The following is a 14,001-nucleotide window of genomic DNA, read 5'->3' as shown; positions in this document are numbered from 1 at the left end:
CAAAGTACTAGAGTTTCAGCTTCAGCATCAGTCCTTCCAATGAACACTGAGGGTTGATTTCCTTTAGGATGGACTGGTTTGATTTCCTTGCAGTCCAAGGAACTCTCAAGAGTCTTCTCCAACACGACAGTTCAAAAGCATCAATTCCTTGGTGCTCAGCCTTCTTTATGGTCCAGCTCTCACATCCATACATGACTACTGGAGAAACCACTGCACTGCCTGATAAAGAAGTGGTCGGCCAACAAGGCATGGGACAGTCCAAGGAAATGAGCCAAAATTTGTCTTCCCAGACTCAGAGCCAGGCCACCCTTCCTCCTGATCTGACCGCTGTATCCCTTTCACCCAAAACAGGCTTCCAGAGAGGATTCCTAGCTGGGAAGGTGCTGCTAGTGGTTTGACCAAAATTCCCCCAGAATTTATGGCCCATCTTAAAAGAAACCATTGTAGGGACTTCTATGGGTGTCTAATAGCTAAGACTCCAAGCTCCCAATGCTGAGAGCCAAGGTTTGACCCTGATCGGGGAACCAGATCCCACATGCCACAACTAAAGATCCTGCAGGGTGAAACTATGACCCAGCGCAGCCAAAGAAATCTTTTTTTTTAAAGTAACCATGCAAAAGAAACCCTGAAATGTTAAGGGATAACAGGGCATTGCATCTGCATCTTGGTCTGCATCTTGATCCAGGAGAGGAAAAAAATGCCTAAAGAAAGAAAAAGGTGATGATAAGGCAAATGTGTTAAAGTGTTTACAACTGTGTACTGTGCTGGCAACTCTGCTAAGTTTGAAATTATTTCAAAACTGAAAGTTAACACAAGAGACCCATGAGAGATTTCCACTCAGAGCAAACAGCTCTGTACCACTAGCCTCCGTCTTCTCACCTCCCTGTGTGGGTGCCCGGGTGTTGCCCCGCCGCCAGGGGAAGTTCCTGTTACACATCACTGCCTTCAAGGCTGTGTGCAACTCTGCTTGTTGAAAGTCAGATTCTGGACATCAGATCTCGAGGTTTTAAGGTCCCAGCTCTCCCACTTAATGGCCAAGTGCTGAAGTCCTTGGAGGCTGTTACTCTCCCAGCAGACGGAGTTACTGGCAGCCATGCTACCTACCCCACTAGGCAGTGAGGTCCAGGAAGGTGAGGTGTGGACTATAAGGCACAGATCCCAGACCAGGCGTCCGTGATGAGCACATAGCAATGGGGGGCGGGGAGCTGCTCATATGCAGCAGCTGCTCTGCTCAGAACTGGGGAGTTACAGTCCCAGCCTGCCATCCAGGGAGTAATTCCATTAATAAGTATACAATTACAAATTGTGCTGAGTGCTGAAGGAATAATCAAGGGTTGTCTAAGAACACAGCAGCAGCCCACACTGACCTTGTATGGCAGCCAGGGAAGGTTCTTTTGAGGAAGTGATGTTTGATTGACAGCTACAGAACAAGGTTACAGCATGTCCTAGTCCCACAGAATAGGGAAGTATACAAGCCAAACTTAACAGTGAAATTAAAGACACCAGGAGGAAGTAATAGGTCAAATCAAGAATATGGGGTGTCCTTCAGGACATATGACCTGCTTTAGCCAAAATTCAATGGCATGAAAAATAATTTTTTAAGGCAATGGGAGGCAAGGAGACCATTATAGAATGAAAGACTTAAGAATAATTTTTAAAAACCTACTGAATAGTAGAAGTTATCTGCAATGATATGACTGACACAATTCAACAGATCAAATACAAATCAAAAAAACAAACAACTGGATTTTAAAACGGGTAGAACTAAACAAATATTTTTCTAAAAGGAAATGCAGATGGCCAACAGGCATATGAAAAGATGCTCAACATCAATAATCATCAGGGAAATGCAAATGAAAACCACGAGATATCACCTGACATCTATAGAATGGCCATCATCAAAAAGAACACAAGTAATGGACTTCCTTGGGGGTATAGTGGATAAGAATCCACCTGCCAATGCAGGAGACAAGGGTTTGATCCCTGGTTTGGGAAGATTCCACGTGCCACAGAGCAACTAAGCCAGCATTCCAAACTACTGAGCCCCTCCTCTAAAGCCCTGAGAACCACAGCTAACAAAACCACGTGCTGCAACTACTGAAGCCTGTGAGCCCTAGTACCTGATTGCCTAAAGCTGGTGCTTCAAAACAAGAGAAGCCACTGCGACGAAAAATAGCCCCCCGATTGCTGCAACTAGAGAAAGCCCATTCGCAAGAACAAAGACCCAGCACAACCAAAAGGGGAAAAAAAAAAAAGAATACAAATAACAAATGTTGGCAAGAGAACCCTCCTACACTACTTGTGGGAATGCAAACCGACAGCCACTGTGGAAAACAGTACAGAGATTTTCCAAAATATTAAAATGGAACTACCATATGACCAAGCAATTCCACTCCTGGGCAGATAGCCGAAAAAACCAGAGACACAAATTCGAAAAGATACACATACTCCAGTGTTCAAAGCAACATTATTTACAACTACCAAGGTATGGAAGCAACCTAACTGTCCTTCAAAAGCTAAATGGATAAAGAAGATGTGGTGTGTACATATACACAACGGAATACTACTCAGCCCTAAAAAGGAAATTTTGCCATTTGCAGCAACATTGACAGATGCTAAGTGAAATTAAGTCAGAGAAAGGCAAATATTGTATGATATCACTTATCTGTGGAATCTAAAAAATGTAACTAGTGAATGTAACCAAAAAGCAGCAGACTCACAGATACAAACAACAAACTACCAGTTACCAACAGAGAGAGGAAAAGAGGAGGGACAATATAGGAGAAGGCGTATTTTTTAGAAGTGTTATTTCAGGATTATATTAAATCAGGTATGTGAAACTTCTGAAACTTTTATAGCACTACAGAATTTAAAGAACCTGTCATTCAATTAAGAAAAATGTAATGCATGGACCTTATCTAGATCATAATTGGAACAAAACAACTATAAAAGCCATTTATGAGACAGCTGGGAGAACTGAACATGAACTGAGACATGCTGCTGCTGCTACTGAGTCGCTTCAGTCGTGTCTGACTCTGTGCGACCTCACAGACGGCAGCCCACCAGCTCCTCTGTCCCTGGGATTCTCCAGACAAGAACACTGGAGTGAGTTGCCATTTCCTTCTCCAATGCATCAAAGTGAAAAGTGAAAGTGAAGTCGCTCAGTCGTGTCCGACTCTTAGAGACTCCATGGACTGCAGCCCACCAGGCTCCTCTGTCCCCGGGATCCTCCAGGCAAGAACGCTGGAGTGAGTTGCCATTTCCTTCTCCAATGCATGGAACTGAGCCATAGAAAACTATTAATAAATGATAGTGAGTTTTGTAAGACTGGCATAGTTGTTACGTTTTTTTAAAACGGCCTTTATCTCTCAGTAGATATTTATGGGTGAAATGACATGCTGTCTGGAGAAGAAGCAGCAGGTACTGAAGCTAGGTGGAGAGTACACGGGGATTCACTCTACTATTCTACTTCTGTGTATCTTTTTAAATTTCTATAATAAAAAATTAAGGACAAGTTCACTCCAAAGAGTCAGACCTATTAAGTCATTCGATCACTTTTACAATGATCAGAAAAATCAATTGTTATTAAGTATAAAGTTATGTACCTCGTCACATCTAATAATTCCACCTATTTTAGTGCTCGGATGAACCAGAGTGAAAGCAGTTCCTCTCTGATGGGCACTGAAGCTTTCTACAACTTTTCCTTACAATAATTCAATCAATCCAATTCCTGATGCTTCTTGCTGTTCTTACGATCCTCCCTACCCTTTCCTGTCATCCCAACCCAGCCACTCAAGTCACCAGATGATCACTTGTCGACTCAGTAAGCAGCTGGTGCTACCAGCAGGGATGTCCCCACCAAGAGAACGTCCAGGCTCTGGTACCATCTGCTCCAGTGACCTACAAGGAGGCCAGTGCCTCAGGACAATTCAAATTCAGCCTCAGGATTCAGTTTCCAAGTAACTGACATGTGAGGATGGAGGGAAGCACACACTGCGGTGGCAGGGCTCAGGGAGTGTTGGAGAGTTCTGTGGCCTGAGTCCCAGGTGAGCAGGCCTCCCCCAGCATGACGTGAGTCTCAGGATGGTTCTCTGCTGCAGATGGGCCTCCCTGGATCCTGGAAAGTGTTCAGAGTTCTCTACCCCTTCCTTTGTAGCTTGTAGTACTTTTCCTATTCAGAGTTCCTGATTCTTTTTAAACACAGACAAGAGACACCATTTTGACCTATTAAAGCAGAACAGACCTTTTCTTTTTTTACCATTTATTTTATTTGTCTTAGTTGCAGCATGTGGGCTCTTCGCTGAAGTTTGGCTCGCAGGCTCAGTAGTTCTGGTGTGTGGGTTTAGTTACTCCAAGTATGTAGGATCTTAATTCCCCAACCAGGGATTGAACCCATGTCCCCCGCATTGCAAGGCAGATTCTTAACTACTGGACCACCAGGGAAGTCCCTGGACTTTTAGAAAAGGCTAATACCAGGGTTGGCAAAGTTACTGGGAAGCAGACACCCTCCCACACCACTGGTTCGAGTGAAAGCTGGTGCAACTTTTGAGAATTTATTAACTGATGAAATACAAAGTTCTTAAAATCATACCCTGTGACAAGCAATTCCATTCTAGGCATTTATTCTCATGAGCACACTCATAGACAGCAGAGCGGGATCAGCACTGCAGTGTTGTATAAAATCAAATGGAGCAAGAGAAATGACCCAAAAGGCCATCAAGGGGGGATGGACAAATTATCTAATATACATACAGTGGAATATTACTCAGCAATAAAAAAGAAACAAACTCCTAATAGATACAACACAGGTGAATCTCAAAAGTGTTAACAAACTAAGTTTAAAAAGACAGACAGAAAAGAGCATACACATGGAACTCCATTTCCACTCTGGAAAAGATAAACTAATCCACACAGACAAAAACAGCTCAGTGACTGCCTGGTGCTGGGAGCAAGATGGGGTGAGCGATGAGAAAAGGAACCTGGGAACTTTCTAGGTTGATAGCAATGTTTTATCTCTTAACAATGGTGGTTGCTACATGTATATACATTTGTCAAAACTTGCTGTATACTCAAAACAGCATAACCACTTAAAGATCTGTGTGTTGTATCATATATAAATTAACTTCAGCTTAAAAAAATGAATAAGCAGCTCCATTTACGTATTCAACAAAGAAACGAGTTAATCCAATCATGGTATATCCATACCATAAAACATTATGCATGATACCTGTTGACCAATAGTTAACTTAGAAAGTTATTTAGTATATACAGTTAACAAAAAAATTGTTATGAAACTATAACATACTGTAATACACTATGACAACATTTATATAAAATAAAATGTATACCTTTGGATAAAAAATGGCCAAAAAGAAACATTTCATTCATTCATTCAACACAAATATATTGAGTATCTACACTATACCTTTATTGTTACAATGAGCAGAAAAGACCAAAAAATTTCCCTTCTGGTCATGGAGCTTCTGTTGGTGGTTTCATAAAGATATTTAAATTATTAAAATGTAAACATTTAAAAAATCAAATGGTACAGGGAAGTGTATAAATTCTACTACCACTTGGGTCAGAACACACATACATGGCTTGTTCACACACAGGGTAACTCTGGAAAGACTCAGGAGAAACTAGAGTCAGTGATACCTTTCAGGGAGGGAACTAGAGCCTCTTCACCATCCAACCTTTCATATGTGTTTTCCCTTTCTTATCATGTTCTTATATTGTCTATTCTAAATAACCACAAGGAATTGTTTCAAATTTTTTTGCAAAAGTCCAATAATCAGGATTGGGTGAAGAAGAATGATATGGAAATGTGTGCGCATGATATAGTATGAAATCAACAGTGTTTTAAGAAAAGATATTTTCCATCCTCACTAAGTAAAAGCTCTATAAAAATGCGATGACGCACACACAAAAGAACAGAAGGACCGACACTAAAATGTCAACAGATTTCTCCGAGGAGTGGGATCGTGGGGGGAGTATTACTTTCTTCTGTTTGCTTGTATTTATTTTCGTAGTTTCCTAGAGAAACAAAAAACGTACTTTGTGTGTTTTATAATTTTTTTTAAAAAATGAAGGGAAATCCCTGGCCACCCAGTGGTTAGGACCCGGTGCTTCCACTGCAAGAGCATGGGTTTGATCCCTGGTCAGGGAACTAAGATCCTGCAAGTTGCGCAGCATGGCCAAAAGAAGAGAAAGAAAGAAATAGCAGACCAACAATGTCACCTCTTTCTGGCAGGTTCTCTCAGAGAGAATTGCTGGCTGCACTCCCTTTACCCAAGGGGCTGTGTGGTTTAGGAAGACAAAGAACAAGTCAAGGGCAAGGGCACAGAGCCAACCCAAAGTCTTAACTGTCCTCCCTTCACTTCCGGGAGACGGAAGGAGGATACCCATACCCATTTTCTCCCAGGATACTTGGGAGGCAGGGAACAGGAATCACTCTCCTGGTTTACAGATGAAACGGAGCCTTCGAGATAATCTGCTTCTTCCACAGATTATGGATAACGTGCAAAGATCTAGTCTCAGCTGAGTGTTGAGGGCACACTGGGGGCTTCCACAGTCTAAGGCTGCTAGGACTAGGGAGAAAATGCCAAGTTCTGGTTCAGTTTTGTTCCCAGATTCCTAGAGAATACAGGTAAGGCAGAGGAGTCAGTGAGTCTGCAAGCCAGATGCCACTTTGAAGGCCATCTCCTCCTGCCTCTGAATGCCACTTCTAAATCCACCTTCCATCCTCTGTTTGCACACACCTTCAGGGCAGCCTGCAGCAGCTCTGGAGGATGCATGCCAGAGACTTCCGCTTCCGCTAAAAGCTTCACCCTTACCTCTGGGCTGGCTGTCCTCCCACTTGAAGACCACCGCCACCAGGCACCCCTGTCAGTCCCCAAGGGCTTGTCCCAGCCAGCATTTGGGGTTGAAAGGCCTGGGTGACACATTCCTGGAACTAAGCTGGCCAGGCACATCCCAGTATGTGGAACATTTTCTCATGGGTGGACCTGGGTGTGCCTCATGATTTAGGAAGAACTGCTCCCTGGGGGTGCAGAAACCCAAAAACGAGGGGAAGAGAATAGAAAAACCAAGGAGGGATAACCTGGGTCAACACCTTCTATAAGGAGACAGATGTTCAGCTCTGCAGTGGGGACATTCAAGGAACGTAAGGGCAAGAGTGAGAAGAGGGACTACTGATGTTGGAAAAGAAAAATAAAAGACTGTACGCACTTTAGGGGTCACTAGAAGACAGTGTGGTTTTAATCCAGGTGAAGAACAGAGCTGGGGTGAGACCCTACCACATGCAGCTGTCAGAGTTCCAGGAAGAGGAAGATCCCGAGGCATCTCATCCTTTTCTGGGCCGGGAGAAACAGGAGCAGCCCCCCAGGTGCACCCCGGGGGCAGGCAACAGCGGAAGCCAGATCACTTCAAGGTGAGAAGCCCCATGCACAAGTGCGGCAGGGGACCCACCAGGACCAGATAAGCGAGGCCCTGCCCTGGGAGTCAGCAATTCCCAATGCCCAGGCTTTTCAGGATGGTTTAGGGAGAACCTAGCCCTTGGAGAGCCATCAGACCACAAACTAAGATACACAGCCTACAGTGTCATGGAGGGCAGAGCCTTGATTGTTCCTGGCGCTGTACTTCTATTTTTGGTTAAAATGGGTGGTTTTCTCCCAAACAAATTTATGTTCAGGCTGTGATACAAGCAGGGTTTTGATCTCACGACAGTTACTGACACACTCTGTCTTATAGTTTCCATCTACAGGGTCAGTCCCGGAACCGGGGCAAATATGAGGTGTAAGTGAGATAATATACAGGGGCGCGCTTGGCACACTGTCTGAAACATAGGAAGTGCTCAAGAAATAGTAGCCATTAACATTATCATCACTAAACATCATTTCTGTTGGTGTTTCAGAATTTCTCTGTGTAAATTTAGTCACAGATCAGTAAAAATGTCCTTTAACACTCCACTGGTTCAAAAAATACAGTCTCACACAGTTAAAGGCCTTTAAGTGTACAAGAAAGCAAGCTTCAGGAAAACTGGCTGGGAAGAGAAAACTGGCTGTTTTAGGGAATATACATTCCATGGCTGCTTGCTCTGAAGATCTCAAATCTGGGGTTATGGAGAAGACCCCAACGGTACCACGTGACTCTGATCCTGGGAGAAGGTGAATGCCTGATGGAGGAAGAAGGGGCTGGAGGAGGAGTAGGCCTCTGGCACACAGGCTCCCAGAGTCCTGGAAGAGAAAGCTACCAGCGCTGTCAACGTGGCTTCAGGAGGGTGGGGGTACTTCTTCCCCAAGTAATCCTCTGAAATCCCCATATTCAGAAAGTCTTCCACATACCCAAGAAGCCTTAAATCACAGTGATGAGAGCTCTTAAACATTCTGTTTTACTAACATAAGCACTTCCTGCTAACTGGAATGATGATTATGTGTAAAATGGACGTAAGTCAAAAGGAGACCAGAGTGAGTTCTATCTACTGTACTGCTCGTCCAAAAACAAAATTCAGGGAGGAAAATGGGACCTCCGAGCAGAAGTGTGGGAGGAATGATCTAGGTTTCTATTATTCAGGCTAAACCTGTAGCTCTTTTCCTACAATCCCAATGCAGGACTTTGGTCCAGGGCAGTACGTCTGTCTTTGTGGGGAGTTCTTTTCCTACTCCCTCCTCTATTCCTCTCCTCCCCACTCCCACCCCCACATTATCCCAGAAGAGAATGAGACTATCTACTGTCAAGGCTATAGGAGGCCAGGAGGCGGCCTTCACCTGATCCTGTCCCTGGCACCATGGCCAGCACTGCAGCCACTCACGTGGACAGGCCCCACCAGGCCAGGGCGACCCGACAGAGGGCTCCTGGGAAGCACTCCTGCACCACCGTTTGAGTGCCCCAGGAAGTCCACCTGAGCCTGGTCCTTCGCCTCTGTGCTCCCCGATGGCTGTGCCTGCAACAGGTGAAGCAGCGGACACCCCTTGTCTTCCCTCCATACCGCACGCTGGTCTGGTAAAGCTGAGATATCACACAGCACGCCGCACGCCTGTGAGAGGCTCACAGTCTGGTGAGAAGGACACAGGTAACAGGACCATGAGGGAAGCATGAGGTTGGGGCCAGGACACTTGGGGGAGGGGAGAGAGGCTTGAAGGACCACGAAGTTGGGCCTCAAGCTGAGAGCCATCCCCTGCCCTAATTCCATCATGTGTACCCAGAACCTGCTCATTTTAAATGGCTGGATGCATCTTTTGGCAAAAAAAAAGAAAAAAAAAGTGGGAGTCAGTCTAATCCAAACACTCCTGGGCCATATGCCTGAAAAACATCACCAACAGCCTCACTGTCACCACCAGCCTGGTGGGGATGATCTGCTCCTCTCTCATGTTCAGTGAAGAAGTTCAAGGCCACAGGTGTGATGGGGAAGAATCCTGACTCCCTTGTACTGGGGGGCACCCCCAGGCCCCACCAGAAAAGTAGTTAAATGAGGAGGAGCTCTAAGTCTGCTTCAAAAGAAGCAGTAGGGCCAGGTAGGATGCTCAAAGAGTACTTTAATATTCACAGATGATGTGACCTACAGGGCTCAATTTCCAAAATATACAAACAGCTTATACAACTCAATAACAAAAAAACAAACAACCCAATCAAAAATTGGGCAGAAGACCTAAACAGACATTTCTCCAAAGAAAACAGACAGATGACCATTAGTTACATGAAAAAATGCTCAACATCACTGATTTTTAGAGAACTGAAAGTCAAAACTACATTGAGGTATCACCTCATACTGCTCAGAATGGCGATCATTAAAATGTCTACAAACAATAAAAATCCTGGAAATAGTGTAGAGAAGAGGGAATCCTCCTTAACAGTTGGTGGGAATATAAATCGGTGCAGCTACTATGGAAAACAGTATGGAAATTCCTCAAAAAAACAAAAATTGAGGCACCATATGATCCAGCAATCCCACTCCTGGGTTTATACCCAGAAAAAAACACAAATTTGAAACGCCATTCACAACCCAATGTTTATAGCAGCACTATTTACAATAGCCAAGACACAGAAGCAACCTAAATGTCCATCAACAAATGAATGAAGATGTGATATATATACAATGGAATACTACTCAGCCGTAAAAAGAATCAAATAATGCCATTTGCAGCAACATGGATGAATCTAGAGATTACCATATCAAGTGAAGTTACATCAGAAAGGAAAAGACAAACACCATATGATATCACTTACATGTGGAATCCAAAATATGATACAGGTGAATTTACTTACAAAACAGAAACAGACTCACAAACTTGGAAAACAAAGTTATGGTTACTAAAGGGAGAAGGAGGAGGAGAGGGATAAACCAAGAGTTTTGGATTAGCATATGCAAACTATTATATAGAGAATGGATAAACAGTAAGGTCCCACTGTTTATAGCACAGGAAACTATATTTAATATCTTATAATGGAAAAGAATATGAAACAATATATGTGTGTGTGTATATATATATATATATATATATGCATAGCTGAATCAGTTTGCTGTACACCAGAAATTGACACATCATAAATCACCTATATGTCAATTAAAAAGAAAAAGGAACTAATAAGACCAGTTTCAAGTCACAGGTGACTCTGAGCACTAACTCAAGTGAGTTTTCAACCTCTAACACGTAAGACCTGGACAAACCCATCCTCCCTCAAGGCAGGCAGCCCAACAGTGAACTAACATGACATGGGTGAGGTACAATTAATGGGGAACTGCCTGCCCTGCTCCTTTGAGTGGCTGAAGGAGCGATTAGAACATTCTTATTTTCATACAAAAGGTCGAGGATTCTCAGGTAACTGAGCTGGTTGAGTTTATACTGCTCTCAGAAATCCTTCCTGCCAGAAAGGAATCAATGAGGTCAAAGCCATTCCCCTAAGCTACCAGCAGAGCTGACAACCACTGGCACCTGCAAAGAACAAGCAAGCCCCGCTTTTACAGCAGGCCTCACTAATTCATCTAGCCACCACCTCCAGAAAAGGACCAAGACCTTATTACCTGGTCTACCACTCCCACTGCCTGCATGTTAACTGAACCACCAAGATCTGGATTTCTTTTCCATATGCCTTGCTATGCTTGCACCTTGGGCCGTACTGCTCTGGGGAGAAAAACCAAGGGAAGCAGAGGAAAGCTGCAGCCTGACAAGCAATGCAAAACAGAGATGGACTAGTAGGTACAGGAAGCAAGATAAGATAATTGGACTGGAATACAGCTACCCCCTCATGAGGAAAAAACTCTGAATAGCTAATGACTTTTTAAGCAGAACTCCACAGACCTTGGGTGCAAATGCACTGGATGTGAGACCTGTCTATGCAGGGACCCAGGGACTCACTAAGGAGACCTCCCCCTCGCTGTACTGGGTTGGATAGCGTCCCCCCAAAATTCATGTCTACCCAGAACCTCAGAATGGCTTTATTTGGAAATAGGGTCTTTTCTGATGTAATTAATTAAATTAAGATGAGGTCAAGCAGCCTCCATTCCAACAACTGGTGTCCTTATAAGGCGAGAAAACAGAGGCACAGACAGACATACCGACAGAACACCATGTGACAAGAGGCAGAGGCAGAGCGATGCGTCTACCAGCCAAGGAAAGCCAAGGAGCAGTGTGGCCCTGCTAACACCTTAACTTCGGACTTCCAACCTCCAGAACTGTCAGAGAGCACATTTTTATTAAGGCCCCAGGTTTGTGGTAGCTTGTCCAGCAGCCCTAGGAAACCAATGCTGCTGCTGCTGCTAAGTCGCTTCAGTCATGTCCGACTCTGTGCGGCCCCATAGACGGCCTCCTACCAGGCTCCTCTGTCCCTGGGATTCTCCAGGCAAGAACACTGGAGTGGGTTGCCATTTCCTTCTCCAATGCATGAAAGTGAAAAGTGAAAGTGAAGTCGCTCAGTCGTGTCCAACTCTTTGGGACCCCATGGACTGCAGCCTACCAGGCTCCTCCGTCCATGGGATTTTCCAGGCAAGAGTTTTGGAGTGAGGTGCCATTGCCTTCTCCATACACACCTTTTATTACACACCTGTTCCCCAAACCACTCTTCCCAGTCTCAGCTCAGGGGCAGGGGATAAGACACACAGGCCATACCTCTAACCCACCTGGAGTCCGCCACCTTCCCAGAGCCTATCAGCACTTCTCCCTTTAAGGGGTGGGGGAGAGCAGAGATCATATTTCAGCTGTCCCCATCTTCTGCCAGTGGAGGCACACTGGCAGGGGAGTGCTGGTTTTCTCCCCACATTCTCCTAGTTCTGTAGCCTCTCCTTTAGACTAGTGTTTCTAAAATCTTATTCAGTCCCATCCTAGATATATTTGGGGTGGGGCATAACTACATATGCCTTAGTCTAGCATTAACCTAACTGTTCTTTACATCACGTTACTACTTTTACTTAAATAAACATATTTAAAGGAACTGCTATATCGTTACAATAAATGGAAAATCAGCATCATTTATTCTACACAGAGCCTGCTAGATACATGTTTTTAAATTGCACAGTCAATACACGATAACTTTTTTTTTTAAGTCCGTTCATGTATCCTTTAAAATAATCTCGGGTGACAATACTATGGGAAATACCACCTTAAGCAGTACAGTTTAATTGTCTAAGAACTCTGGGCTCCTATGCAGAAAAACCAATTTAAGCTCTCCAGTCCCGTTTCTCATTCCCCTTCTTCCCGCGACTGTCCCCGGAGGAGGCTAAGAGCAGAAGGAAAGAAAGGCACCGGGAGTTCCTAGCTCCGACGCCGGGCGACCCGAGGCTATGGAGTCAAGAGCGAAAGGGACTTTAAATACCCAGTCCTGCGAGTGACAAGGACGGGGAGGGACTGACCTTCTCGCGCAGGGTGCAGTGGACGTCCGAGGCGACGCGCCCTTCCCACCACGGCTCATCCATCATCGCGTCTGCAGCGCCGCTCTCCGAGGCTACCGGGTTTTGAGGGCACACCCTGAGTGGACACAGGCAACTTCAGAGCCCGCAGCGCGCCCCCCAGCTCCTACCCCGGCATCCCCATCCTCTCTTGTCCTCGGCTCGGGCCTCTGCCGGGCGCCCCCTTCTGCACCACTCAGCGGAGGACGGTCGCCTCCTATCCCAAGAAGGCTGCACCGTCCCCTCCCCTTTACTCGTGGGACCTGAGGCGACCTGGAGCTCTGCAACAACTTGCAGAAATTTTATCTTCCTTTTTGCAAAAGTTGCACAGAAAGTTGCAGACTCCGCTAGCTCTCCAGAGGCCGGGGCTCCGGCAGCCGCCACCGGCTCGCCGTCCCCAACTCCTCCCCCGCCGCCCAGCCTTTGTCCTGCTCCCACATCCTGCCCTCCAGCCGGGGCGAAACTCACGCATCCCTCTCCGGAGGTGGGGGGCTGCGGGCGCCGGGCCCTTCCCAGGGCCGAGCCGGCTGTGCCCTCGGGTGCCTGCAAGCAAAGGGGGCCCTGGCGCGGGGCGCTCCAAGCTCTCGACGGCCGCCTCCGTAGCCCTGCTCGCCCGTGCCGCCGCCGCGCCCCTGCTAGCGCTCGGGTCCCGCCGCGGCTCGCAGCCTCCGGGCCGCCGGGGGCCTCCCTCCTTCGCTGGGGGAATTGGGGGCCGGGCCTCGCGCATGCGCCGCCGGCCCCCGCACCCCGCGGGGCTGGGGGCTGGGAATCGGAGTCTTTCTTTCGCCAGAGCTGGCTGTTTTTCCAGTCCGCACTCCACCCCCGCCTGGGTGGAAAGCTTCCTCTCACCTTCGCGGGGACTCCCGGTGGTCTCCTGGACACCCGTGTGCTCACGCGGGCAGCGCTGGGACCGCGGCGCCACCTGCGCGCGCCGCTCGTGAAGGACGCGGGCAGGATACCCCCAGAAAGTTCTGTCTCTCGCGTGCGCTGTTCTAACCTACCTTTAGTCGGTTCCACCTGTTTTTTCTTTTTAACTAGTCCTGAAATGCGGAGGTGGATGTCTAAATGTAAAATTCCCACGGAAGCCCCCCAAACCCGCTCTTGATTATCCAAGAGTC

General features: G+C 46.3%; 1 protein-coding gene across 1 annotated transcript in view; it reads right to left on the bottom strand.

Annotated features, from left to right (window-relative positions):
- The window catches only part of CCNJL (cyclin J like), a 64,625-nt gene extending 51,035 nt beyond the window's left edge, over nt 1–13,590 (bottom strand). The window contains exons 1-2 of the mRNA XM_018050089.1: nt 13,352–13,590; nt 12,848–12,962 (exon numbers count right to left, since the gene is read on the bottom strand). Coding sequence (XP_017905578.1) covers nt 12,848–12,913 — 66 coding nt within the window. The 5' untranslated portion in view covers nt 12,914–12,962; nt 13,352–13,590. The remainder of the gene's footprint in view (nt 1–12,847; nt 12,963–13,351) is intronic.

Source organism: Capra hircus, chromosome 7 (genome assembly GCF_001704415.2).
Source record: "Capra hircus breed San Clemente chromosome 7, ASM170441v1, whole genome shotgun sequence".
In the NCBI taxonomy this organism is placed as follows: domain Eukaryota; kingdom Metazoa; phylum Chordata; class Mammalia; order Artiodactyla; family Bovidae; genus Capra; species Capra hircus.
The sequence above is the reverse complement of the archived record's forward strand: the minus strand, read 5'-3'. Positions and strand labels throughout refer to the sequence as shown.